Source organism: Megalops cyprinoides, chromosome 2 (genome assembly GCF_013368585.1).
Source record: "Megalops cyprinoides isolate fMegCyp1 chromosome 2, fMegCyp1.pri, whole genome shotgun sequence".
Classification (NCBI taxonomy): domain Eukaryota; kingdom Metazoa; phylum Chordata; class Actinopteri; order Elopiformes; family Megalopidae; genus Megalops; species Megalops cyprinoides.
This window is the reverse complement of record NC_050584.1, coordinates 33553452-33576464: the sequence shown is the minus strand read 5'-3', so window position 1 is coordinate 33576464 and position 23013 is coordinate 33553452. Positions and strand designations below refer to the sequence as shown.

At 39.8% G+C, this 23013-nt stretch overlaps 1 protein-coding gene across 7 annotated transcripts in view; it reads right to left on the bottom strand.

Moving 5' to 3' along the window:
• LOC118773416 (LIM domain containing preferred translocation partner in lipoma) overlaps window positions 1–23013 on the bottom strand; it is a 231883-nt gene that overhangs the window by 102447 nt on the left and 106423 nt on the right. For 6 of the 7 annotated variants that reach the window (XM_036522341.1, XM_036522349.1, XM_036522343.1 and 3 more), the window contains one exon: window positions 6655–6857. In XM_036522341.1, the coding sequence (XP_036378234.1) occupies window positions 6655–6857 (203 nt within the window). Of the gene's footprint in view, window positions 1–6654; window positions 6858–8334; window positions 8356–23013 lie in introns of those variants that run through there. The other variant, XM_036522347.1, reaches the window with a different exon arrangement.

Here is a 23013-nt window from a genome sequence, read left to right as displayed (position 1 = left end):
CTGGAGAGCAAGCAGGAAAGTGAACTCTAGGCTGCGTCTCCCAGGTGACTGCTGTACGACCCCTGACAACAGGCCTGCCTCCTGGGGCTCCTGTTGCTTTCAGTCTGGGAAGCAGAAATGTCCGTACTCTTACATAGCACTACAATCACACCCTTACTGAACACTTACACCAAATTCTGATGGTCCACAGGGACTGAACTTTGTTTCATTCATACCAATACACGATTCAAAGTCATATTAATCCAATATCATCCCTAAACATCAGTGTAAACAAAGGACTCCTGGATCACAAAGTGCTGTGCAGCAGAGGGTGGCAGGCCATGTGTTATACTTAAGGCACTATGTTTTCAATAATCTGTAGGGCTGGGCGGTATGGCCTAAAATTTATATCACGGTATAATCTGAAGAATGAACGGTAACGGTATAGATCACGGTATATTCGTTTTTCTTAAAATTTCTATATAAATGCTTCTGAAGGGGTAAAGCACTCGTATGGGAACTGCATGGCAGCTATACCTGTACTCTTAACTGTATTACTAGGACATATTTCACACAGTACAGAGGTATTTTAAGAACATTTATTATGCAAAACTGTGGTAATAAATAGAAAAAAATACAAAACCTTTTCTCAAGTAACTTCCATCTCTGAAAAAATGAAATACAATCTCAAACTGCACAAAATCAAGCTGCACAAAGTAAAAATAAAAACTGGCATGGGGATTAAAGGTCTCCGTCAATTGGATTCCAGAGAGGCCATGTATGAGATCAGTGTAGATCTGAAGGGGGGAAAAAGCGAGGGGAGGGGGGTGTTACGGGACTAAGGAATTGTGCTATCAGGTGATTGGTAGCTGATTTGTATAGGCATACAATCTATTTGGATGTCGGTTATGTATGTATATATATATATATATATATATATATATATATATATATATATATATATATATATAGTCTTCATTATACAATATAATCAACTCATAGGCGCACACAATGCATAGCATAATCAAGAGTAATGGAAAGAGAATAAGTTATTAGTAATTAAATTAAAAGAAAATAAAAGAAAATAACATGCAGATAGACTTAATGGGTGGCAATTACAGTGGAACATAGGGGTTTTGAAGGATTTTGTCACGTCGTTGTATGTACGCTACATTTTGTGAGGTTAGGCTACTGCTTTGTGTGTGTGTGTGTGTGTGTGTGTGTGTGTGTGAGCGAGAGAAAATGGGTGCGCGTCTGACAGTAGTGCAAACTCAGGGTGTCCCGTAGGCTATACAGCCACTGAGCTCACGGCGTCCTGGACAACAATATTTTAATGCATCAGAAAAGATTAATCACTGTCAGGTCAGCAAAGATTTGTGTATGTAGATAAAGTATTGTGTCTTTTAGATGAAGTTACTCCTAGATCTGTGAGGGCTCTACCGGTCAACACGGTATAGTCAAAATCCATACCGTAGGGCAACTTCATACCTGTGTACTTTCTATACCGTTTATACCATCCACCCCTAATCTGTACCCCGTCTACTCAATCCAGGCCATGACAACCTTTGATGTGTTCAGACACCCCATTACAAAGGTGTTTAGACAGGGTCTCTTATGCCACTTATTTGGTAGCCACAGTATTTAAGTAGCTTAAGAAGTGAAATATAAACAAGTACTTGTGCATCAAAATCCATTGCACTAAATGTTATACTAATTAAAAGGTCACAAGGTTGAACAATGATAGCTAAGTAAGGAGTAAGCATTGTTAGTAAGAGAGAGTTCATTTGAGTTTTTACAACAGGTTTTAAAGAACACTTGAGACTGTGAGAACAGATTTAAAATCAGGAATTATCATTACGTTCTCTGGAAACCGCTCCAGATAAGATTGTCTGCTAAATGCATGTAATGTAATGTAATGAAAACAACTTCAGCTGCATCACTGAACACAAACACTGAAATACCAGTATTAAAAAATATATCTGTATTTAAAAAACAGCAGTAAAACAAGATTTCAAATACTAAGCTTGCATACAACAAGAACATCAACTCCATGTGACACGACATGGAATAAAAATACTTAAATCATTTCAGTGTAAACATTGCGATGGCAAAGGCAAATGCCCTTCACTAGCACATAGCCACACACTGTTGCAACCCTGCTTGTCGTGAATTTCTCCCCAACAAAACCTAGAAAAAGCACATTTTATTGTTCCAAATGATCAACATGCCTCTCTTTGTCCCTTTCCCTTCAAACCATGTGAGCATGTCATAATTAAACACAAATCCAATGACATACTTTACCATAACTAGCTTGAGTCAATTGGTGAGCTGGTCATTCCACAGAGACAGCCCTACTCTCATTAATGGAGGCCCTCCACTCTGTGAGAGAAGCTTGACAATCCTCTGCCGCGATCCTTCTGGACCTATCAAACCTTCACATCCGATCTGGCAGAAACAGGAAAATCCGGCAAAGCCCTGAGCTGATCTGCTTCCTCTTGAATTTGTCTTGAAATTCAATAATTCAAGTAATCTTGAGTTCTATCATACGTTCTCTAAGGAGTTCCTCAGGGCTCAGTGCTTAGTTCTCTTCTGTTCTCCGTTCTACACTACCTCACTTGGATCTGTTATTTCTGCCTAAGTTTTCTTTCCTTCCACTGCTTCGCTAATAATACTCAGCTCTCTCTCATTTCACCCCTCTGATTCACAGGTCCGCACACGCATCACTACATGCCTAGCAGGGATCTCCAACTTAATGTTAAGCCCTCAATATTGAGCAATGCATACAAACAATTTCCTGGTGCTACCGTGAATGGCAGACAAAACATCTGTTTTAATCCAGTAATACTAAGCATGTAAATGACATAATCACTTAAAATGACATCTATTTCATTACCATAGTTGACCATTAATATTGTCACTTTTCACTTAATCTGTATAAGGTTCTATTTATAGATATTAATTTATTTGCACTTATTTAAACACACAATGTTTCTGTAATGTTGATATTTGACTGAATAACATCTGAGGAATTAGATAGAACAATATAGAACAATATAACAGCAAGAATGTGTAGCTGTTTTTGGTACAGGACAAAAAGAGAATCTTTTCACCATGCTAACAGCTGGATTTCATCCTTACAATAGAAGACTACCACTGATGCCATGTGGCAACTGATCACAGAAAAAATACCATGTTGAATTATACAACAGCATGACAGAGACTTTTTATTTGACATGCAGTTAGTAAATGAATGAAAACATTAATTATTTCTGAATGTTGATGATGCTTGAATTAAAAACATTTTGCTGTTGTTATCCACAAACAGATTTTAAATGACCCCCTTGTGTTCTGAAGCTATTGGAAAAATAAGTAACAAAAACCTGTGATAACAGTTATAAATAAACAGACATATTTCTGTGCAAGCCATTGTCTAGCATTTCCACTGTAGAGGAGCACAAAGCAGAAGTGCTACACTTTATACTGTGAACTCTGGTGTTGTAACCTCATACTGTTTGTTCAAATGCATCAGATCTAAGAAGGTGCTAGATACATTAATCTTCAGCTGGAATGCAAGCCAACTATTACACTGACACATCAATAACATAGAAAGATTGGTGGCAGTGGCTATGCAGTAAGAAACAGCTGCCTCTAAACAATGGATTGTTAATAGTGTTTTGTTGTGTCCATTGACTATGTCATTCACAAATTCAATGTAAGAGGATGAAACACCAAGATCTGTCTGCCAATGGTTTGCATTTAGACCAATGAATGTTGCTAAGGATTGCTGATTGTGATTGAAAATAACAATTTTGGCACCGGGGATTCCTGCCATTTTGAAATCGGTGATATTCTCATTAAATTGGCTCAATTAAGATAATGATTGCTTAAAATGAGTAGCTGATGCCCTGACCAGAGTGAAAGCATGAAGACAGCAGTCCTCCAGGCCAATACTTAAGTACCTCTGGTTAACACAAACAGAAAATACCAATAAAAATACAATATATTGCTCATTAATTGGATAAAGTATTTCATAAAAAAAGACTGAACCAGAAACAAGCAATGCCTGCCCCATAACATGAACTTGTGACCCCAAAGCCACAATCCATGCCCCCAAATTCCATGTCAGCCTCATTATACTGGTTGAAAAACAAAAATAAAAGCTTCCACATTACATCGTTGTTAAAAATCAGCATAGAGAACCCTCATTCATAACAATATACTAGTGCTGTTAAGACATACACAAAGGTTCCCAGTCCTTTTTATGTCTTGAAAAGGAGTGGAAAAAGATCTACAAAATGAAGTCTGCACAGTGTCACACCAGTGGCTTCTGACTACACAGTATGGTTTACAGCCATGAGACAGGGAAGGCTTTTCTCAGGGTATACACATTAAATCTGTCTCCTTATAAGACCCTGACCTACATCAGTTTCACAAGAAATATATATCTCAGCTCTTCTGTTCTCTTTTCATCAACAGACAAAGGCTGAAACGCGTCCACGTTGTTGTCACAGTATTAAAATCAATCACGCTGACTAGCTGTTGTCACTTATGTCAGGCCAGATGGGTTTTTTCCATGAAGACTGAGCTCAGTCCATTCTAAGACAATAGACTTGCACCGTTATCTAAAATTAACATGTATTGTTGCTGCAAAGCTGGCAGGAACAATAAACACAATGTAAAGTGGGACTGTGGTGAAGCGTATGGCCCCTGGAATGCCATTTAGGAATACATTCCACACCAATTTACTGTGCTTACCTTTGCAATACCAACAATCACTCTTTCAAAAACTTGTTCCAAAGCATTTGGAAAAAAAAATTCTTAAACTCTTACATGGACTCACATTCAGGAAATGCGTAATAACAGAAATACCAATAAAAGCACATACAGCATTATTATTAAAGGGCAATGTACAGAAAGAAGCTAATTTACAGAAAGAAACTAATCTGACACATTTTGAGTCTAATGTCCCTCTTAAAATTATGAAGGTTAAAAAATATGAACTTCAATATTTAGTGAGGAGCGTTTTTTGTCTGGAGTTGCAGTATGCACTTAATATCCAAAATGACATGCTGAGTTCTAATGACTTGGCCTGTTCACTGTGATACCACATTTCTCAATAACACTTTACTTCATAGCTCTGACACTCTTAACTTCAGTGTGTCTTATTTCGCTCTTCGTTTCTGTGTAACAATCCACAAGCCGTGAACCAAAGGAAGTTACTGCGGCTTAACACTGCAGTGTCACCACATTTTTAGCATGTGGTGTTACAACCCATTTCTCTTTATGTTGGATCTTAGTTAAATTTACCCCCCCCCCCTTCATTATTTTACAACATGAAAAAAGAGTTAGCTTTTTTCCTCTCATACTATCAAGGAGATCTAAAGGCTACAGGCATAAAACCCTCTGGAGTTCCATTTATCTTTTGACTTTTTGAAATATGCCAAAATAGAACTATTAAATTAATACTAACGCACAAAATATAATACATAAAATGTAAGTCATATTTCATTTACATTTCCTACCAGGAAGCTTTTTAGGCTTGAAAAATACTATGGAACTGTAACTCTGGAAACCAATATCTAATAGAGCTATATGAGCCAAAACAAAGAATACTTCTATTAGTGAAACAAACTGAAAATGAACAAAAGACTAAAGAGAAAACTGATATCTTGGGTTTAGGTGGCCGTGTGTCAGTCCTTGGCTAGTGAACACCTAATGCAAAAGAATGAACATCTTGACTTCAACAGTTCCCACTATCAGCTGTCTTCCACTGTTAGGACCTTTCAGCTTTGCATCTAAGCATCTTTACAAGGCTATAGTTTGAGATTAAGGTGGATTTTAAACATGATGTAGGATTTCAGCATATCTGTACAATATACAGCAAGAGCATTCAATATATCTTCACTTCAAGGACCATAATGAAAACTTTTTATGGTTTGTAAAGAAACAGTCATTTTGTCTATGCTGTCTGTATGCTGCTTGTTTTCTACCAGGATGATTATTAAAGTATATGTCTACCTTTTTAAAACTAAGTCCTAAATTTGCTTACATGAGATTTTTCTTTTGCATGTCATTAGTGATGCACAAGAGCAATAGATCAATTGACACATAAGTGACAAGCTGTACCCAAATGTGCATCCACCTGCATGCATGCTCACACACTCACATCGGTGCACACATACACATGTACCCAGGCCCACACACATAAATACACACACATGTATGCTCAGTTTTCCAGAACATTATAAGCTGAAGCTTGTCACATCTGCCAGGTGAGTGAGGGCTGGGGCCTGTGATGCTGTGACACTTCAGCTTTGCTCTGCTCTGATCTGAATATTGTCATTGACTTAATCTGAAATAACAGACGACCAACATGTGCTGAAGTGTTGATATGTATAACATTGTTTGCCCATGGTCTGCCAAGCATAAGGTGAGGTTTCAGCTGCAATGCCTCAATTCTGAAGGTTTTCTTAAGAATTAATTCCTGAATTGAACAAGTCACGTCTCAGGAGTGGGAATCAACTCAGTCAAATTTTTAACATCTTGTGCATGGGGTGTTTTGTTGTTCCTCCTTAGCGAGGGTGGTGGGGGGCATTTTCAGGTGACTCGACAGAAGGTTTTCAGTAAGACACTAAAGAAACAGATGGACATCTCACTGAGGGACTCTGATCTTACCTTCAGCCTCTGTGTGGACCAGATCTCCCAGCTGCTTGGAGGGGTTGAACTTTGGCTTGGGAGCAACTACAGGTGCAAACTTCTTGGGGGTTTGCTGCTGAGACACAGAGATACTGGGGGTGCCAAAGGCTGGTGTGGTCTCCATCCTGGCAGTCACCTGCCTGGTCTGTTCGCTGTCAATGTTTGGTGGGTTCCACATGGTTCTGGAAAAAGATGGGACAAGGGAGGACAGGTGGGATCACTTTTGCAAGTCCCTTAAATAAGCAGGTCAGATCTCTGTCTGTTCAATTAATGATCTTATCCTGTTTATGAATGTCAACAATGACAGCACATGTTTTCTATGTCAATAAGGGAGTAATTCTCTATATAAGTAACAGAAATGTGGCACAAACAAGACAATCTGAATTTGGCACCATAAGTAAAACAAAGTATTTCTCCAAACAAAAATTTTCTATACTACTGTCAAATGAGTCACTTTTAGCCAGGTACCCTGATATGTAAGATATATTAAATTATAATACATTTGGTGAAGTCTGTTTACATTTTTACCAACATTTCTGTGTAGAGAGTAGGGTTTAGTCTGAGTAAATAATCCTGGTTCCTTTTACATTTACATGAAAAGTGACAGAAAAATCATCTTTACAAGCTTTATAAGTTTTCAAAATAAACAAAGTTGTTTTTTTGTAGCATTGCAACCCTTTGTAAACAGAGGACTATCTATATCTCAGTGAATTTGCCTTAATAAGCCTTAATAACCCATGGTGTAGCTATTCACTTTTGCTTTCTTTCTTGGGGAAGACAAATGATATGATGACAACATGGAAATGCAAACAGTCTACTCAGAAGTTTAATTAATCTTTGTTGTGACATGTTATTGTTATGATGTGTGCCATTGCCTTTTTTCTGAAAAAAAAGGCAATGGCACAAGAAACAGTGCAATATTTCAGCAAGTGTCTGCAAACATGAAAGAAGGAGAAAATGCATGTGAAACACAGTTCTTTAGAAAACCCATGGTGCTCTCCATCTGGCAGGCCTACGAGCACTGAAAGTAAGGCACACATTAAAAATAGCGAATAAATTACAAAACAACACCCACGCTTAGAGAAGGGTGCCAAGATGCATGCTGTGAAACATGATCTCTGACACAGACCTGAGTATTAGAAGTCTTGCACGGTCTTAGTGCTTCAGCCGCAGGCTACGGTTTTTGTGTTTTTTTTTTCTGGCTGAAAACAGGGCACTTCTGAGAACTCATTATCTTTTGGTTTCAAATATGTTAATAAATCCCTCAAATTAGCTGACTCTGAGTACACAAGTAACAAGGCATTAGAATGTCAATATAGCAATGTGTTCTACATATTGAAAACCAAAGTAAAACAAGTCTGACAGGCAAACGGCTTTTTTGTGACAACAGTCTGAAGCTCTTCATTGCAGCTGTGTAGAGCAAAATACTGCAGAAACAGATTGTTCTGCTAGAAGAGACAGGATTCCAGGTCTTTGCAAGTTCATTTAGTGGGGTTGATACACCATGCAAGCAGACCTTGGTGTTGACTACATTATTGGTTTTATACCTCAGGCTTCTGGACATTATTAATGAAGCACCTGAGAAAGCACAGACTAGCCCACAAATACAGTGCTTCCCAATCCATGCCTGCTCTTGATTTAACATCTCTTCACAGTTACCTGCTGTCATTTGCTGGAGAAAATGTGTTGTTGAAGGTGTCTTCTTCTTTCATGATGGACTTACAACTGATAGCAGTCAAGAGATGTCAAAGCCAGACCAGTATCCCAATAATAGCTCAATAAAACCTAATAACTTGTGTTCCACTGTAACACCAATCCTGTAGGACAAAGATTAAAGACACGGTCTTAGTTTAGCAATAGCTTTAGTCAACCTCTTAGCGGACAACTAACTGGCATAATAAAAAAAGTACATGTTGGAATGCTTTAATAGCAATTTTTGAGCTGCATTTCCCAGATAAATGTAATGATACATGGGGTGGATTGGCCTGAAAAGATTGCTTTTGTTAGTGTCTTTTAAAAACTTGGTTTACTGGTTATGATTGTATCAGTCAGGTTGACAGGAACATTTATGGAGAGCAAGGTTTGCACAACATTACACAACCACTGCAAGCACTGGCTCCATCCAAAAAAGAATTGAAATTTTGTGAAGTACTATTTCAAATTCACATTACATGATCATTAGAAATGTCTGTACTTCTGTATGTCAGTTCCCCTGATGTGAGCTATAACTATATATATTTTTTTTTACTTTCTCACATACACGTCCATCTTCATACAAATTCATCAGTGATAGTACATCTGCCTTCCTATATTGCAGCAACTTTCCAGAGTGAGTAAATGCTACAGAGATTGCATCCAAAAGTGCAATTGAGATGTGATCCAAAGGACTGGAAATTTCACACCAAATGACAGTTGATCAGAGCACTCAACCAGAAAACCAACACAGTGTACATGAAGATGTGGAGAATTCAGAAATTCCAAATTCATTTTCCAGTAGTGGCACATTCATTAATTAACAGGGGGCAGGGGTGTTATTGGTTTTCCTTGAAGTAGTTAGTTTTCAAGATGAAGATTGAACACCTACATTGCTGTGCAGGAACTGAAACAACAGTCTTGTTGAGAGAGGTTTGGTAAGGGCATGCTCATCTCAGAATGCATATGAATTATTTAATTTATGGTTAAAAGGTTCACTTGTACATTACATCATTTTCATTTAGCAGACACTCTTATCCAGTCACTCACATAGGGAATAATTTTATCCCTTTATACACCTTTTTATATACTGAGGCAGTTGTGGGACAAGTACCTTGCCCAAGGGTACAACAGCAGTGCCCCAACGGGGAATCCGCCCAGCAACCTTTCAGTTACTAGCCCTGCTCCTTACCACTGCGCCACATTGCTGCAACACTTGTTGCACACAGTGCTACAACATTATGTTTTTACAGCAATTGAAGAGACTCAAAGCATAATTGAATTTAACTTTGATAAGATCAAATTCAATTACATGCACTCTGCTGTTTTGACATGCTCTGGGGTCAGCATGGAGGTTTAAATCTTTGAAGTCTGAATGTCTACTCAACAACAACATAAAATAATATTTCTATATTTCTTAGAATCCCTCTGCAGAGCCAGAGAAGGATAATGGACCTTTAGTGAACCTGTAATTTGATATGTGATCCACTCCTGGCAAGAGAAAGGTTCCAGTCTATGAGAGCAGCTCCTTGGATGTAGGCCAGGGGCTGGCACTGCCCACTCAGTCTGTGGCCCAAGCCTCTTCAAAGCAGCATCCCAAATGTCATCTGCTCATAGTCTCGCTAAATGCAATTTAAGATAGCTGAAGCATTAATCGTTCATGTCCATTGTCTCACTTACTATGACTCCGCCACCATTCAGGGACGTGACCTTCCAAACATCTATTTCTTCTTAATGGCTGTCAGAATGCAATGGTGAGAATGTGTGCATTCAAGATTCAAGACTTGGGTGCAAGTCAATCAGGCAGCCCTGGGGGAGAAAAATGAGATGTGGAGAGATGCCCACTCCTATGAAGGAATGAAAGAGTGCAACCGGTGACGCATGTCTGTCCATCCACACACCAATCCTTCCATCCAATTTACCTCATGGAAAAGTTGCGTAACCTGAAAAAGTCATTGGTGTGAAGGTGTGCTGTTCAGAGACTGATTAACAGGGACTGCTTCTGCTTTAAATCCCCAGAGTTTGCTGAGTGGATGTGCTTGTTTCTGTGTATTGGGGGATTTGTGTTTGCACAGAGAGATTGGTAACTGGATAATTAAAAACTCATGAGCCTGGATTAAAGGAGAGTAAAGTCATTTTAAAGGTATTAGTCATGAAGGGTGAGGCTCGTCATCACCTGAACTAAGTCATCGTGAGCCTCACTGTTTGGAAAGCCTTCTCAGGACAAATCCTTGAGCCACAACACATTAAATAAGATACTCAGACACACTGATTAATAGCAAAAAATAATGTCCACATAAGAGCTTCGTAACAGAAGAAATCAGTTAAACCAGAGAAAACACAGAACTATCCATGTTTGTCACTATTAACAAGCAGGGTGAAAGGCGTGGAAAGAGTCTTATGATTATTGGCAACGATGGGGCTCAAATTCATTTTTTTGCTCTGGGCATCAAGGAGATGAAGTCACAGACAAATAAACCATTTGAGGGAAGCAAAAAGCAGCATGACCTCTCCCCAGGGTAGTATCACATACGTGCAATCTTTCGGAGCAGAAACACTCTATTTCAGCAGTCTTTAAACTTAACACGTATTAGTTGCATGAGGTGCAATACAAAAAAGTATTTTTAGTATTTCAGACCCATGTTCAGTGCACTGACATGCAATGTCAACATTAGTGACAGGGGGCTCCCGAGTGGCTCAGTCGGTAAAAGCACTCGTTCCGAGTGTAGACTGAACGCTACGGCCCGGCTTCGATCCCGACCGTGTCACTAGCCAACAGTGACCGGGAGCTCACAGGCGGAACACATTGGCTTCGTTCGGCCGGTGGGTCGGCAGTGGCTTTGGTCCCATTAGCAACAGCAACCCCTGCTGGTCGATCGGACGCCTGTGGTCCACGTGCCAAAGCTGCATCTGAAATGTCTTCCTCCAACTCATCTCTGTGCTAGCTTAATTTGTGGACCACAGTGCAAAAAGAAGCAGCGGCTGACATCACGTGTCTCGGAGGAGGGCACGTGCTTGTCCGCACTCTCCTGGATTGACAGTGGGGGTTGTGCAATGGGACCGAACATCGATGACAAATTGGGCATTCCAAAAATTCAGGGAATTGGCCATTCCAAATTGGGGAGAAAATGGAAAAGTGAGAAAAAAAAAACATTAGTGACAGGAATGAACCCCAAAAACTCTATGTGTACTGTGTGACTTATAAATAATTCATAGTGATTGGCTATGAAGAACAAAGCTTCTTGATAGGACAGGTTTATAGTCAGAGAGAGTGAGTTGTTGACCTATTATGGTGTTTTTTCTCCTATCACTAGTTACCATCTCAGTCATGGGGATAGCTCCGCTAATAGGGGAGATCTTCAGTTACAACCTACACAAGGTATGTGCCCATGAAATGTTTTAAATTGCAAGTATCCAGCTCCATCTGAAATGTGCTATAATACATCAGCCAGCAGTTGGATCTAAAAATAAGTGTCCGAGAGTCAAATTGTGCATGGCTTTCACTTCAAAAAATATCTAGATATTGAGCTACATTGTGTGTCTCTGTAACAGGCCTTATTGTTCACGTCAGGAGCTTGACTGTGACAAGGAAGTGCCTTGAGGGTGCCAGGATTCTTCCATATCAGTTGTTCACGGTCAAAACAAAAAGGGGGATTACATAGTATTTTGGCACGTCAGTGAGACACAATTCCAGCAATTAACAGACCACCCCCCCCCCCCCCCAACTTCATATTTTAATTCAATGTTACCCATATGCAAAGAAATAAACCTCAGTTGCTGGTTATAGGGGCCACCAACTGCATTTGGCTCTGAAATAAATTGAAATTTGTTTAATGACATATATGCACTGTTTTGTTGTTGCTTTTCTGTGTTTTATTCCCTTTTTAAGCGTAGAGGGGTTTAGATTCACCCCTGAAGCAAAGCATAAGCCCACGCACAATCATATTTTAATATCTGCTGAAATCCCTGCTTCTTCTACCTTCTCTGAATGGTACTTAGCTCCTCTAAAGAGCTATGCGGCTGTGTGCTGAAGTTTGGACACCCACCCCTCTTTTCAAAGCAGAACTCTCTCGTTCACAGCCATATTAGCACTAGCACATTGCTTACATGCACCCTCCGAGTCCTCACAGCACCTGTTGTCTTCACTTACAGGGAGCAGTAGTGTCATGTAACATTAGCACTCCTGCTCCCTGGTCTCGCTCTCTCTCTGACAGCACATTAAGCCTATATGGTCTGGGTTACACCAGGTCTCTGACAACACGTCAGTCACAGATGTAAAATGCAAGTCTTGGGTTCCTCTAGCCCTGAGTCACTTTACAAGCCTGAAGATTTGTTGTTATTTGTGACCTCTGAGGAAGACATTTCCGCTGTTTACCAGAGTCTCCTGTTGCTATCCCTCAACGGTCAATGGTGAAAGCTGCCTTGTTAAAACAAAGAGATGTCCGGCATTCAGACCCTCAGTTGAGGCACCTCATTCATAGGATTAAAGAGTCCTATGCAAACATTACCCCACTATGAATCTGTATATCTGAAGATACTCTCTACACCACACATGCTCACTCCTTAATGCATCATGTCATTATGCATCTTGAACTGACCGCGTTGGGAGGGTCTGCTGTGATTTTTGTGCAAATGATGCACAATGGAACAGTTGCCCATTCTAGACAGAATTTTACATTTAAATGAATTGCCTGGGACAAGATGTAATGGATATCAGAATCATCATGGGTGTTATTGTTATTATAAAAAAGGATACCATTGGACACCATTGGCTGATACTTTTTAGGGGCAAGTGACTTCACAAACAATATTTGTTGTAGCCAACTACATAATTTACATGTGAACAAATTCATAACACTTTTGACTTCTTCCAGGACATCCTCTTCCAGACACAAACTCCAACTAGACATCCATTAGATAAAAAATAATAGTATACACTGCTGTTTTTTTTTGGTTGTTTTTATTCGCTCTGAAAATGTCTCCCCTCAGCTCAACCCACAGTTATGAGAACTTTTCTATCCTTGTGCAAGGTGTATTTTCAGCTTCACCATCAGCAAAAGAGCAAAGGCCAGGTGGAATACTGGCAAGAACACTATTATCTACTGTATGCTTTAAATTAAGCTGCAGAGGACAATGCAAAAGTCATTAATAATAAAAACAATAATAATAGTTCAATAGTTCAACAGGTCCTAGAAAAAAACCCAAACTTATCCAAGCAGTCCATGTATTATTCAATGCTCAGGTGGAGGTTGTTAGGTCTTCTTGTTTAAATAATATATTAAAACTGCTGTTACCAAATTGAACAAGACCTGTTCATATACTATGGCCACAAAATAACAGACTATGCTCACAATCTTAAACTCTGTGCTGCTCTTACAGCTCAGTGTGAGTCTTTAGAAAGTTGTGCATCTTGGTACTGTCAAGACTGACAACGTCTTTATCAACAATGCTGCTTTTTGATAAAAAAGTCAAGCAAGTTGTAAAAATATTAGATAAACAGCATTGTAAATGACCTGACCCTAAGGTTCCCAGAGAACCCTCTGTATGTTCCCTTAACCTACCCTTTTGTTGACTGAGATTAATCTGAGCACATAGGGCCGTATTCTCCCATGCACGTAAGTCAAAAAAAGCACGCAGCTACGCACTTTTCAGCCTACGCATATTCTCCCCTTGACTTAAGTCTATAATTTGTGCGCCATGAAGGCAGTTATGCGTCTGGGCATATACCATTTACGTGTATTCTGCCCTTGACTTACACGCTTTTCAACTACGTGCTTCTGAGGGCTGTAGTAAGTCAAGCACTACTACATGGCGAAACACCATGTTGTCGGCGGTAGGCCTATTTTTAACATTATTGTACATGTACAAATAAAGTTCAAAATTTACAATATTTGTGTGTCATTGTTTTTAAACTACAATAACATTTATTGTAACCCTATATTACATTGTTAAACAGAAAAAAAAAACATTTTACTTCACATGGTGTTGTGAACAAGCCTGGTAAATAAGTAGTTCAATTAGAATAAAACAGAAATATCAATTAAGATGAGTATAAATATGACCAATCTTCTAGTATGCCTTAACAATCTTAAACCAAAATGCCTGTTCTGCATTTGCTTGTGCTCCTGAGACAGTGGGAAGGATGGAGAAGAGCTCGCCAAGTGCAAAGAAGACGGCCACGAGTGTTCCGAACTCGTTTGGATATACTGGGGCTCACTGACGTGCAGTGCATCCAGCGATTTCGTCTCAAATGTGAAGCCATCATCCACCTGTGCAGAGTCCTTGATGAACAGCTTTCTGGCCACAGTAATCACCAGCATTCCCTACCGGTCCACATCAAAATCACTAGTGCTTTGTCTGTTCTTGCATCTGGGGCCTTTCAGAGGGTGGCTGAATTTTTAATAATGAATTTTTAATAATAGGCCACTCAGCATGAGGTCAAGTGTGGACATTGGAACATGCATTTTGTTGCACCTTTTCCTCAATAGTGCGTTTTTATTAATGATTCTCCACAAATCAAACATGTCTTTATACATAGGCCCAGCACATGTGTCGTTTGTTATATTTACTTTATTTTTGAGGTTTATGTCATACATAGAAACAAATGTTTTCCTTTGAGGCGATTCGTAATATAGCTCTCCTCTCCCTTTGCGTTTATTTTCAAAATCAGAGTCTGTTTTATGGTTTGAATGGATTTCAATGGCATTCACATGGTACATGCGTAAGTCCACGTTCCACGTTTTCCCGACAGCCAAAATAAACGAGGTTGTGCCTACTTCTATTTTAAATAAATCACGCCTCTTTCACGAGCCCGCCTTCATTCTGAATTTAAGCACTGTGGGCGTGATCGGAGCACATAGGGGAGAATACAGGTAACTGAAATGTTGTGAAAAACTGAAATGCGTAACTGGCGGCGCACAAAAAAGGACTTACGTGCAAATAATAGAAAATACGGCCCATAGTCTGAGTGTGCTTGAGGAAAAAGTGTAAACCATATGCTGTCATATCATCAGAGCAGCAGCAAGTAACATGGTCACTTTCCAAATCAATCAAAGCTGTACTCACCCTAACATAGAGGGTACATCTGCAGTGTGCTTGGAGTCTAATTACTGTACCTACTTCTTGACAATCTAGTTTCCTAACAGTCGGGTGAAAATAAAGTGGGTGTTGATATGCTGAAACGTGTCCCAAAGCAAGCCCATACTGTTAAAAATGAGGTTTAATGATTAAGGTATCTCAGTTATTTTAGATCTGAGTTTGTAACAAAAACTAAAAGTCAGCCTCCCATAGGTTGAATTAGGACAGAGTATTTAATATATGCTAGAGGCCATCAGCAGAGTATTATGCATTCTAGTGCTGTTTAATGGCTCTAGCTTGGAAAGCAGCATCTCACCTCTAGTGCCACACTCCTAGAGTTCCTGACAGGCCTCTGAGAGGTTCCAGTTGCATGCTAGAGAACACATGCTCTCTGACCCACCTGATGTCTGCGCACTAAACCCCACAGCGAGGATCAAACCATCTCGACACTGGGGTGAAAGCAAGTGTATGACTTCACTACCCCTCTGGCTGCGCTATTGCACAACACATCATGTTACTGTTGGGGGGAGAGACAGTGTGCTAGTAATAACACAGAAGAATGTTGTTTTGGAGTGTATTACTACACCATACTGGGCACGTGGCCTTTTGGTTTGGCGTGCCTTGGAAAATGGAGTCACCAAGGAGCCTCACCAGACTCATGGAGCACAAATTTTCTCCATTTGGCCCACTGTGCCAGCAACCTTGCCAGAGAAGCACTTCCATCTCCACCTAGAAGTTTAATCTGTGGAGCCTGACCAAATATCTAGGGAGACCATTAAAAGGTCTCTGACAGATTGTCAGAACATGATATGTCATCACTCTCAGATAAGACCATATGTCAGAGGGCATGGCAAGCAGGGCTCTGGTCTGGGCCACAGCTCAAAAGTAAACAACAGTGTTTGGACAACTGGGAAAACAGGCCTTGTGCCATTCTCAGACTAAACATAATATGCTAACTGTGAGTTACACGCAGTTCACACTAGGAAGATTCTGGCCACCAACATGGTCCCAGGAGAGTTCTGGAAAATAACTGATTAGGTATTTAGGTATTTGTCCAGTTCAGTTTTGTTGTGTCTGAGGAAGTAGTCACAATTCTGCAAGATGATACATGGCAATAGTCTGGAGGTTTTTTTGTCTGACAGCCTTTGGGAGCTGCATAATAATTCTCATTTATTAAAAAACTTGGCTTGGGTGACCATCATGAAATTATGCTTAATTTTGATGTGCTCATGTTCCATCTGCTTATGTTTTGTGAATATGTAATAGAGTGCGCTGAACTGTGATGCACTGACCTTTTAGCTAGACAGTTACAGTCATTGGTGCCCTCTCTTTCTTTCACTTCAGTGTTCTTTTCTGCAAACAATTGTCCTCTTATGTGTTTCCATTCATAGGCAACCCCTTACACCCTTGTCCTTCTTCGCCAATGTCATGTGACTCATTAGTGAACACAAATACAGTGATGTCATACAGGTTCAAGCTGCTTCTTCCTGTTCCTGTTGTACATGGGCCCTGACATAGACAGGAGGTAGTCTGAGTTTTAGCAAACCACCCTCCAGATAAGTCCTGGTCATGGTCAGACAGTGAGGCAAACCAGGATTGGCAAGACACATTTTCATAACCTTACTGCCCCTACATCACTGTTCCTATTTCCTTCCCTGCAACAGACATCATTTGCTTATCAGGGTAATCTTGACTGCGAGTGGTGGAGGTGGAGTGAAAGTGTGTGATGAGGAGAGGTATTCAAAGTGCACGGGACGCGCCTGACGTAAACGGACATGCGATAAATGGCACTTATCAAAAGCGATCGCAAAATCGGGACTCCGGCATGACTGTGGATGGATTTGCATGAAATCTTCCACATCCTGCTTGCCTCAGTCCTGCGTTCATGTGCAAAGAATGAAAGGGGTCACTGTTTGGGACGAGTAATTATTTGAATGCCAACCTTGTTTATCTCCTTTGATTAGGCGCTCAAAGAACCATTGAGTACACTATGCACTGATTGATTAATTTTCTGTGCTGTGACTCGTGTGGTTGCCAAGAACAGGGAAAGTGCTTAACGCGCGTTGGGCTCTGTCCAAGGACACAGCCAACACACTCGGGTGGAATACAAACAGAAGCCAGAGGCTGAACAAACCTGAGTGCTCAGGGCAGAGAAAAAGGCAGAAATAATAATAAGTCCACTTCACATTGAATGACAAGAACCACACACACCTTGGGAAGAATGAGGCGACACCATTGACAGTTACTGGCAGTGAGAAGGAACAGCCATGATGGCTGTCTGAAGCATTAGGATTGACAACCATATTACGAGGGCACGGGGGGCAAGCTGTGTTCACTAGGCCTATTCTACTTTATAGCTGTTACTGCAAAGCAGGTGCCAGTGTTCCTATGAGGCTGTCGTGCCCCCCAACACACACACATACATACACACACCCAGGCCTCGTTGAATAGGAAATATCAAAGAAAATCAGGTCATATTTGATATTTGGGACAGAAGGGGACTCAAACATCTAACGACCAGTTAATTCTTCAAACTTTTTCTCTGCTTTCTAGCAATGGCCCGGCACCCAAGTGCAGAACAGGATCAGATGGCATTTTGGCCTGACACACTTGCACTCCCACACATATTTACCAGCGTGGCTGGGAGTCAAGAGCAGTTGCCTGTGCCAAAGCAGCTCCACTGCTACAACTGCTGTGTGCAGCAACTGATGTTGGTCTCCAAAAGGAGTTCAGCACATTCTGAGGGAGGGTTAGTTAGCATGCCAAGAAGGCCACTTTATCACTTTACCACTTTAGCACAAGCTAGAGACTCTTAAAATAAGCTAACAGGGTCAGAATAAAAAAAATCTTTTTAATTTAGAAATATATAATATATTTCCCCTTAAATATCAATATACATTTCAAAGCACAGGCTCTCTGACACAGATGTGAAAACACCTGTGAAGCATGTGGTTGTGAGTGATTATGATTTGAGAGTGTGTGTGTATGTGTGTGCATACTGTATACCTGTGGTTTGAGAAGAGCGATACAATATTAATTGATGGATTTCCTGTCAGGTCTCCTGGTGGCACTGTGAGTCTGACATAACAACAGTCAAGTGTGTTGACTGTTGGGCAGTCAAGCTGGGAGAAAATAGAAGTGCTGCACATCTTTTTCATAGAGCTTAACTTCTGTTCCAGACCGCTTGAAATGTAAAATTATGGGTGGTAGTGGATTGTTTGGGAAGAATATATTTTATCCCATTTATCTTGTGTTATACATGACTTGATTATAATAACCCACCATACAGTGATATTCTGACAACTTTTTTATTTACAACTAGTTTTATTTAGGTTTCAGGAATTACAGAAAATGATCCAGACTCAAATTTTTTTAGGCTCAGAGTGTAGAGGAAACAGTGCTGAAACACATACACATTTTTGTTCACAGACTCCCACTGAAAAATACAAACATCATAACTAAAAAAGCATTATGATGGCTGTCCATTTCCGTATTTTTTAAAAACAGTCTTCAGACACTAAGTAATGATGAGCATATTATATTTAGCATTTCATGTGAGCATGTATTATTATCTCCCGTGGTTTCAGGGTGATACCAGGGTGAGTTCAACACATTTGGAGAAAAACATTTTGCAAGGATACTAATTGGATGTGATGCCTATAGTTAAATGTTGAAATACTTTTCCACTCTAAACATCTGACTGGAATGTGGTTGGAAAAAGGACATTGCTTCTTTGACCTTATACACAAGATAGAAGTTGAAAGAAATAACATTTTTTTCATCAACTCAAATACAGAACCTGCCCCTCCTACTTCCATTCCACTAACTGAAGGCTTGCTGTCCTCCTTGCTTTCCTCTTTCTCACATACAGTAAATGACACTACTCTATGACTGGCTTTGGTATGTCATATTGAACCTCTTAAGCAATTAAATGATATTTACAAAATATACACATTTACAAAAGCAGGCTGCATGTTGTGCGTGACCAATTTTTATGACCAAATGTGTTCCATTGATTTTGCATCACAACCTTATTCAACAAAAGTCACTTGGCAAAAAACTGATGGTCTGTTGATCAGCTCAACCCCAGGACATTTTGCATGTCAAACAATCATGCTGACAGCTAAGTAAAATTGTTGTGAGTGAGTAAAAGAGAAAATGGTATATCCAGTGCTGAAGCTCATGTCTGTAACATTCTATGAGCATGCATGGATGAGCTGGAGTTTTTTTTTTTTTTTTTTACTAGCATCAGGTCTGACATAACTATGTTCTGACACAGTCCACTGCCACATATACTTCTTGAGGTTACTGAAATTGAGTTTTACACTCTACCGACCCACCTGGTTTGTCTGCCTCTCCTACAAGTATGATTAAGAAGATGGAATGTTCATTGTTGAGTGCTGCCATTTTCCCTGCCAAAATCTAAAAATTCTGACATCACAGGTTGGTCAGACTTGCATCATCACCTGTCATTCACCAATGACAGCAGTCATTAATAGTCATTGATTGTCAATGCATGGAATTAGGGCTGTACTGAAAAATTCGAAGCTTCGTTCATTGAATTGGCATTCGATTGTGAAACTAAGCATTCGATTATTAGGATGAGTGCTCAGTTGAAGTATTAAGGTTATCGCTACTGTAATACAAGAACTTTAGATGTTAAAGCGGCCTACTTTTTATTATCATTTAACATAAACAATTTTGCTAATAAAGTGTGGGGCGCCGCCAAGTGTAACAGACATTTTTTCGTAGACAGAATGCCTTCTGTGCTACGAAACGGATAAATTCATTACCAAACCATGTAACACCGTAACGTGTTTTGTCCACCAAAAACACAAACGCGTTAGCATTGTGTCCACATACTTTCATGCACAGAAAACAAAACCGATGCTTCCTGTCGTTCACTAAATTTACCGTTGTGCTTTTCATTCTGTGGACAAAAGAAACTCAATTTGTAGACAAAAGTAATTCTGTCCATGTAATAGATGTCCCAGGTCAGCATTTATGCTTTTGTGGCACGAAATGCAGAATGCGCTATATGATCATTATTCCGTGCCATCGAATGTTCATTTTGTCCACTTAACTGTTTTGCTATATTACTGGAAGTATGATGGGCACGAAAGGGATTAAGCACAATATATTCCATGACTCCGCAGTTACAGAAGGCATTCCATCCACGAAAGCAAAGGCTGCTTGAACTTTCGTAGACATCAGTGTTTTGCTTACGTACAAAATTAATTATGTTCATAGGCTATATTACTGACGGTATGATGTGCACAAAAGGGCTTTGGTCCAATACATTCGTGAGTCAGGTATTTACGGAATGATATGTGTCATGAAATCGCACAGGAATAATTCCGTACACTAAAGCAAATGCTGCTTGAACTTTTGTAGACAGAACTGTTTGTTACATTCATTTGGTCACTTACGAATTGCCGAAACAACAGGCCAAAACGATGACGTAACGTAAAAATTAGAATGGCAAAAATGGCATGCGATACAGCCCTACATGGAAGCATTAAAAACAACATTTGTCAGTTTAGGTCTGCTTCCTGTCAGAGCACAGACACCCTTTGCAGTGCAGTCGTTTTTCCTGTGTGTTATTGGAACAGCAGTGGAAATGGAACATGCTGAAAGAGTGTCACATGTATCTGCAGAAGGCATTGTCCCTTTTGGAAATGATTCAAGAGGGACATCTGGAGAACTCCAGGTGGCTGAAGAGAATGCAAATATGTCACCTCAGGAAATGTCACTTTCACAGTGTGGTGTCTTTTTTGAGCAATCTTTCAGTCTATTTCATGATGCATGTAAGGAGGCTGAAATTGCAAATTTTAGCACAGCACACAGTCCTCTATAGTGTTCTTGGTTTAATTGTTGAATTGCACTCTGGGGCAATTCAGGGACGGCTCTGTCAGAGGTTTCAAGAAAAAAAAAACACACACACACACACATTTCGTCAAAATTCTTCTGCACCACACACAGGTTTAGAGGTTCAAATGATCAATAAAAAAATCGACGCAACTGTATTTATTTAATAAAAATCTACCCATCTGTGGGGAACATGCATATGATGCTTCAAAGAGATCTCTGATAAGCATTCAGATTTATGAGCACTGCCACACAGTTGTGGACTTGGTATGAAAATTTCTTCCTACTTTTCTTCATGTTACAATTCCTTTCTACTTTGGTCACTTAAAATCAGAATCATACCAGAAGCCAAAGGCACTCGAGGACTTTAAAATGAGAAAATGTAATTATAGCAATTTAAGTAATTCTTAATTAAATCCTGGCCACTTTATTAGGGATAATTGGTCAGTAAATTAACTCTACCAAACCTTTCAAATTATGAATCAAATCTTTCATTCACTGGAGACAGCTGCATTGAAATAAGGTCTCTTACACTGCAATTGAGTGCAGAAAGAGCAGGAAAAAAAAAATGCAATGTTGTCTCTAAAAGTCAGTCAAGGTTAAGGAAATTTTCAGACACACTGAGGTGTTTAACCCCACCATTTGCACAAATTAGGCCTTACATCTTCTGCCTTGCTCCTAAGCATTGCTATTGATTCAACGCTGCTTTGGGAGCCCAGCAGTAAAGCAGTACCACATATATCACACAAGGGAAGGAGATCAATAAAACAATGGCTTTGATTGCTTTGGAGGAGTCGAAACTCCCGGTTTGCACTCAAATGTTTGCCTATTCCACTTCAGAAAGACTGTCTTAATCAAAACAATTGTTGAGATGTCGCTGAGCTCCAAAAATAAAGCCTCTCCCTATCACTTTTCATCTTCTGCAGAAGACGTCGGGCTGCTAAATCTTTTACGCTCGAGTATCTTTACCTTATTGATGTGTGGTGTGTCTGTGTCTGCTATGTGCTCACACTTAATGCAATTTATCATTAAATCAAAACTGGAGCGCCAGTGAAGCTTTTAACAGGGAAAGAAGGGGTACCAAAAAATTAAACAGACTTAGTGAAATGTAACATTATAAACAAGTTGTTAGCCTGGTTAGTTTAATTCCCCAAACAGAAGTGTACAGAGAAAGAACAGAGCCAGATCCATGTTGCTAGGATGATGTTAAATTAAAATACTGAATGCCTACTAACAAATAAAGATTCATCATGTATAGAGATTTTGAAATCAGCCACAGTGCCAAATTTGTGCATGGATTAAAAGGCTGAGCTTTTACCTTCACTCAGGTCTCTAAGTTTCAAATGGTAAACAGAAGAAATGACAACCACAAAAACAGTAGTCATGTTTGATGCATGTCAGTTGAAGCAGGGAATTGCCTGGTACAATGTACACTGAGCATTCAGTCTGCAGCCTTGACAAGATTATTCTATTGATATTCCATCTGATGGCGAGGAATGAACAGTTTGTCTTCCTGTTGGACAACTGCATCTCTGGAGCAGGAGATCCCATTATCCAAGCTATGCTGTATGACTATAATATCGCTGCCCCTTACAATCACCCTGCACTTTTATTGTATATTCCAGTTCCATCCAACACCTCGACCAGCACCTTTTACTGATGAAACTCTCTTCTACAGTACTAGATATTAAAGACTTAAAG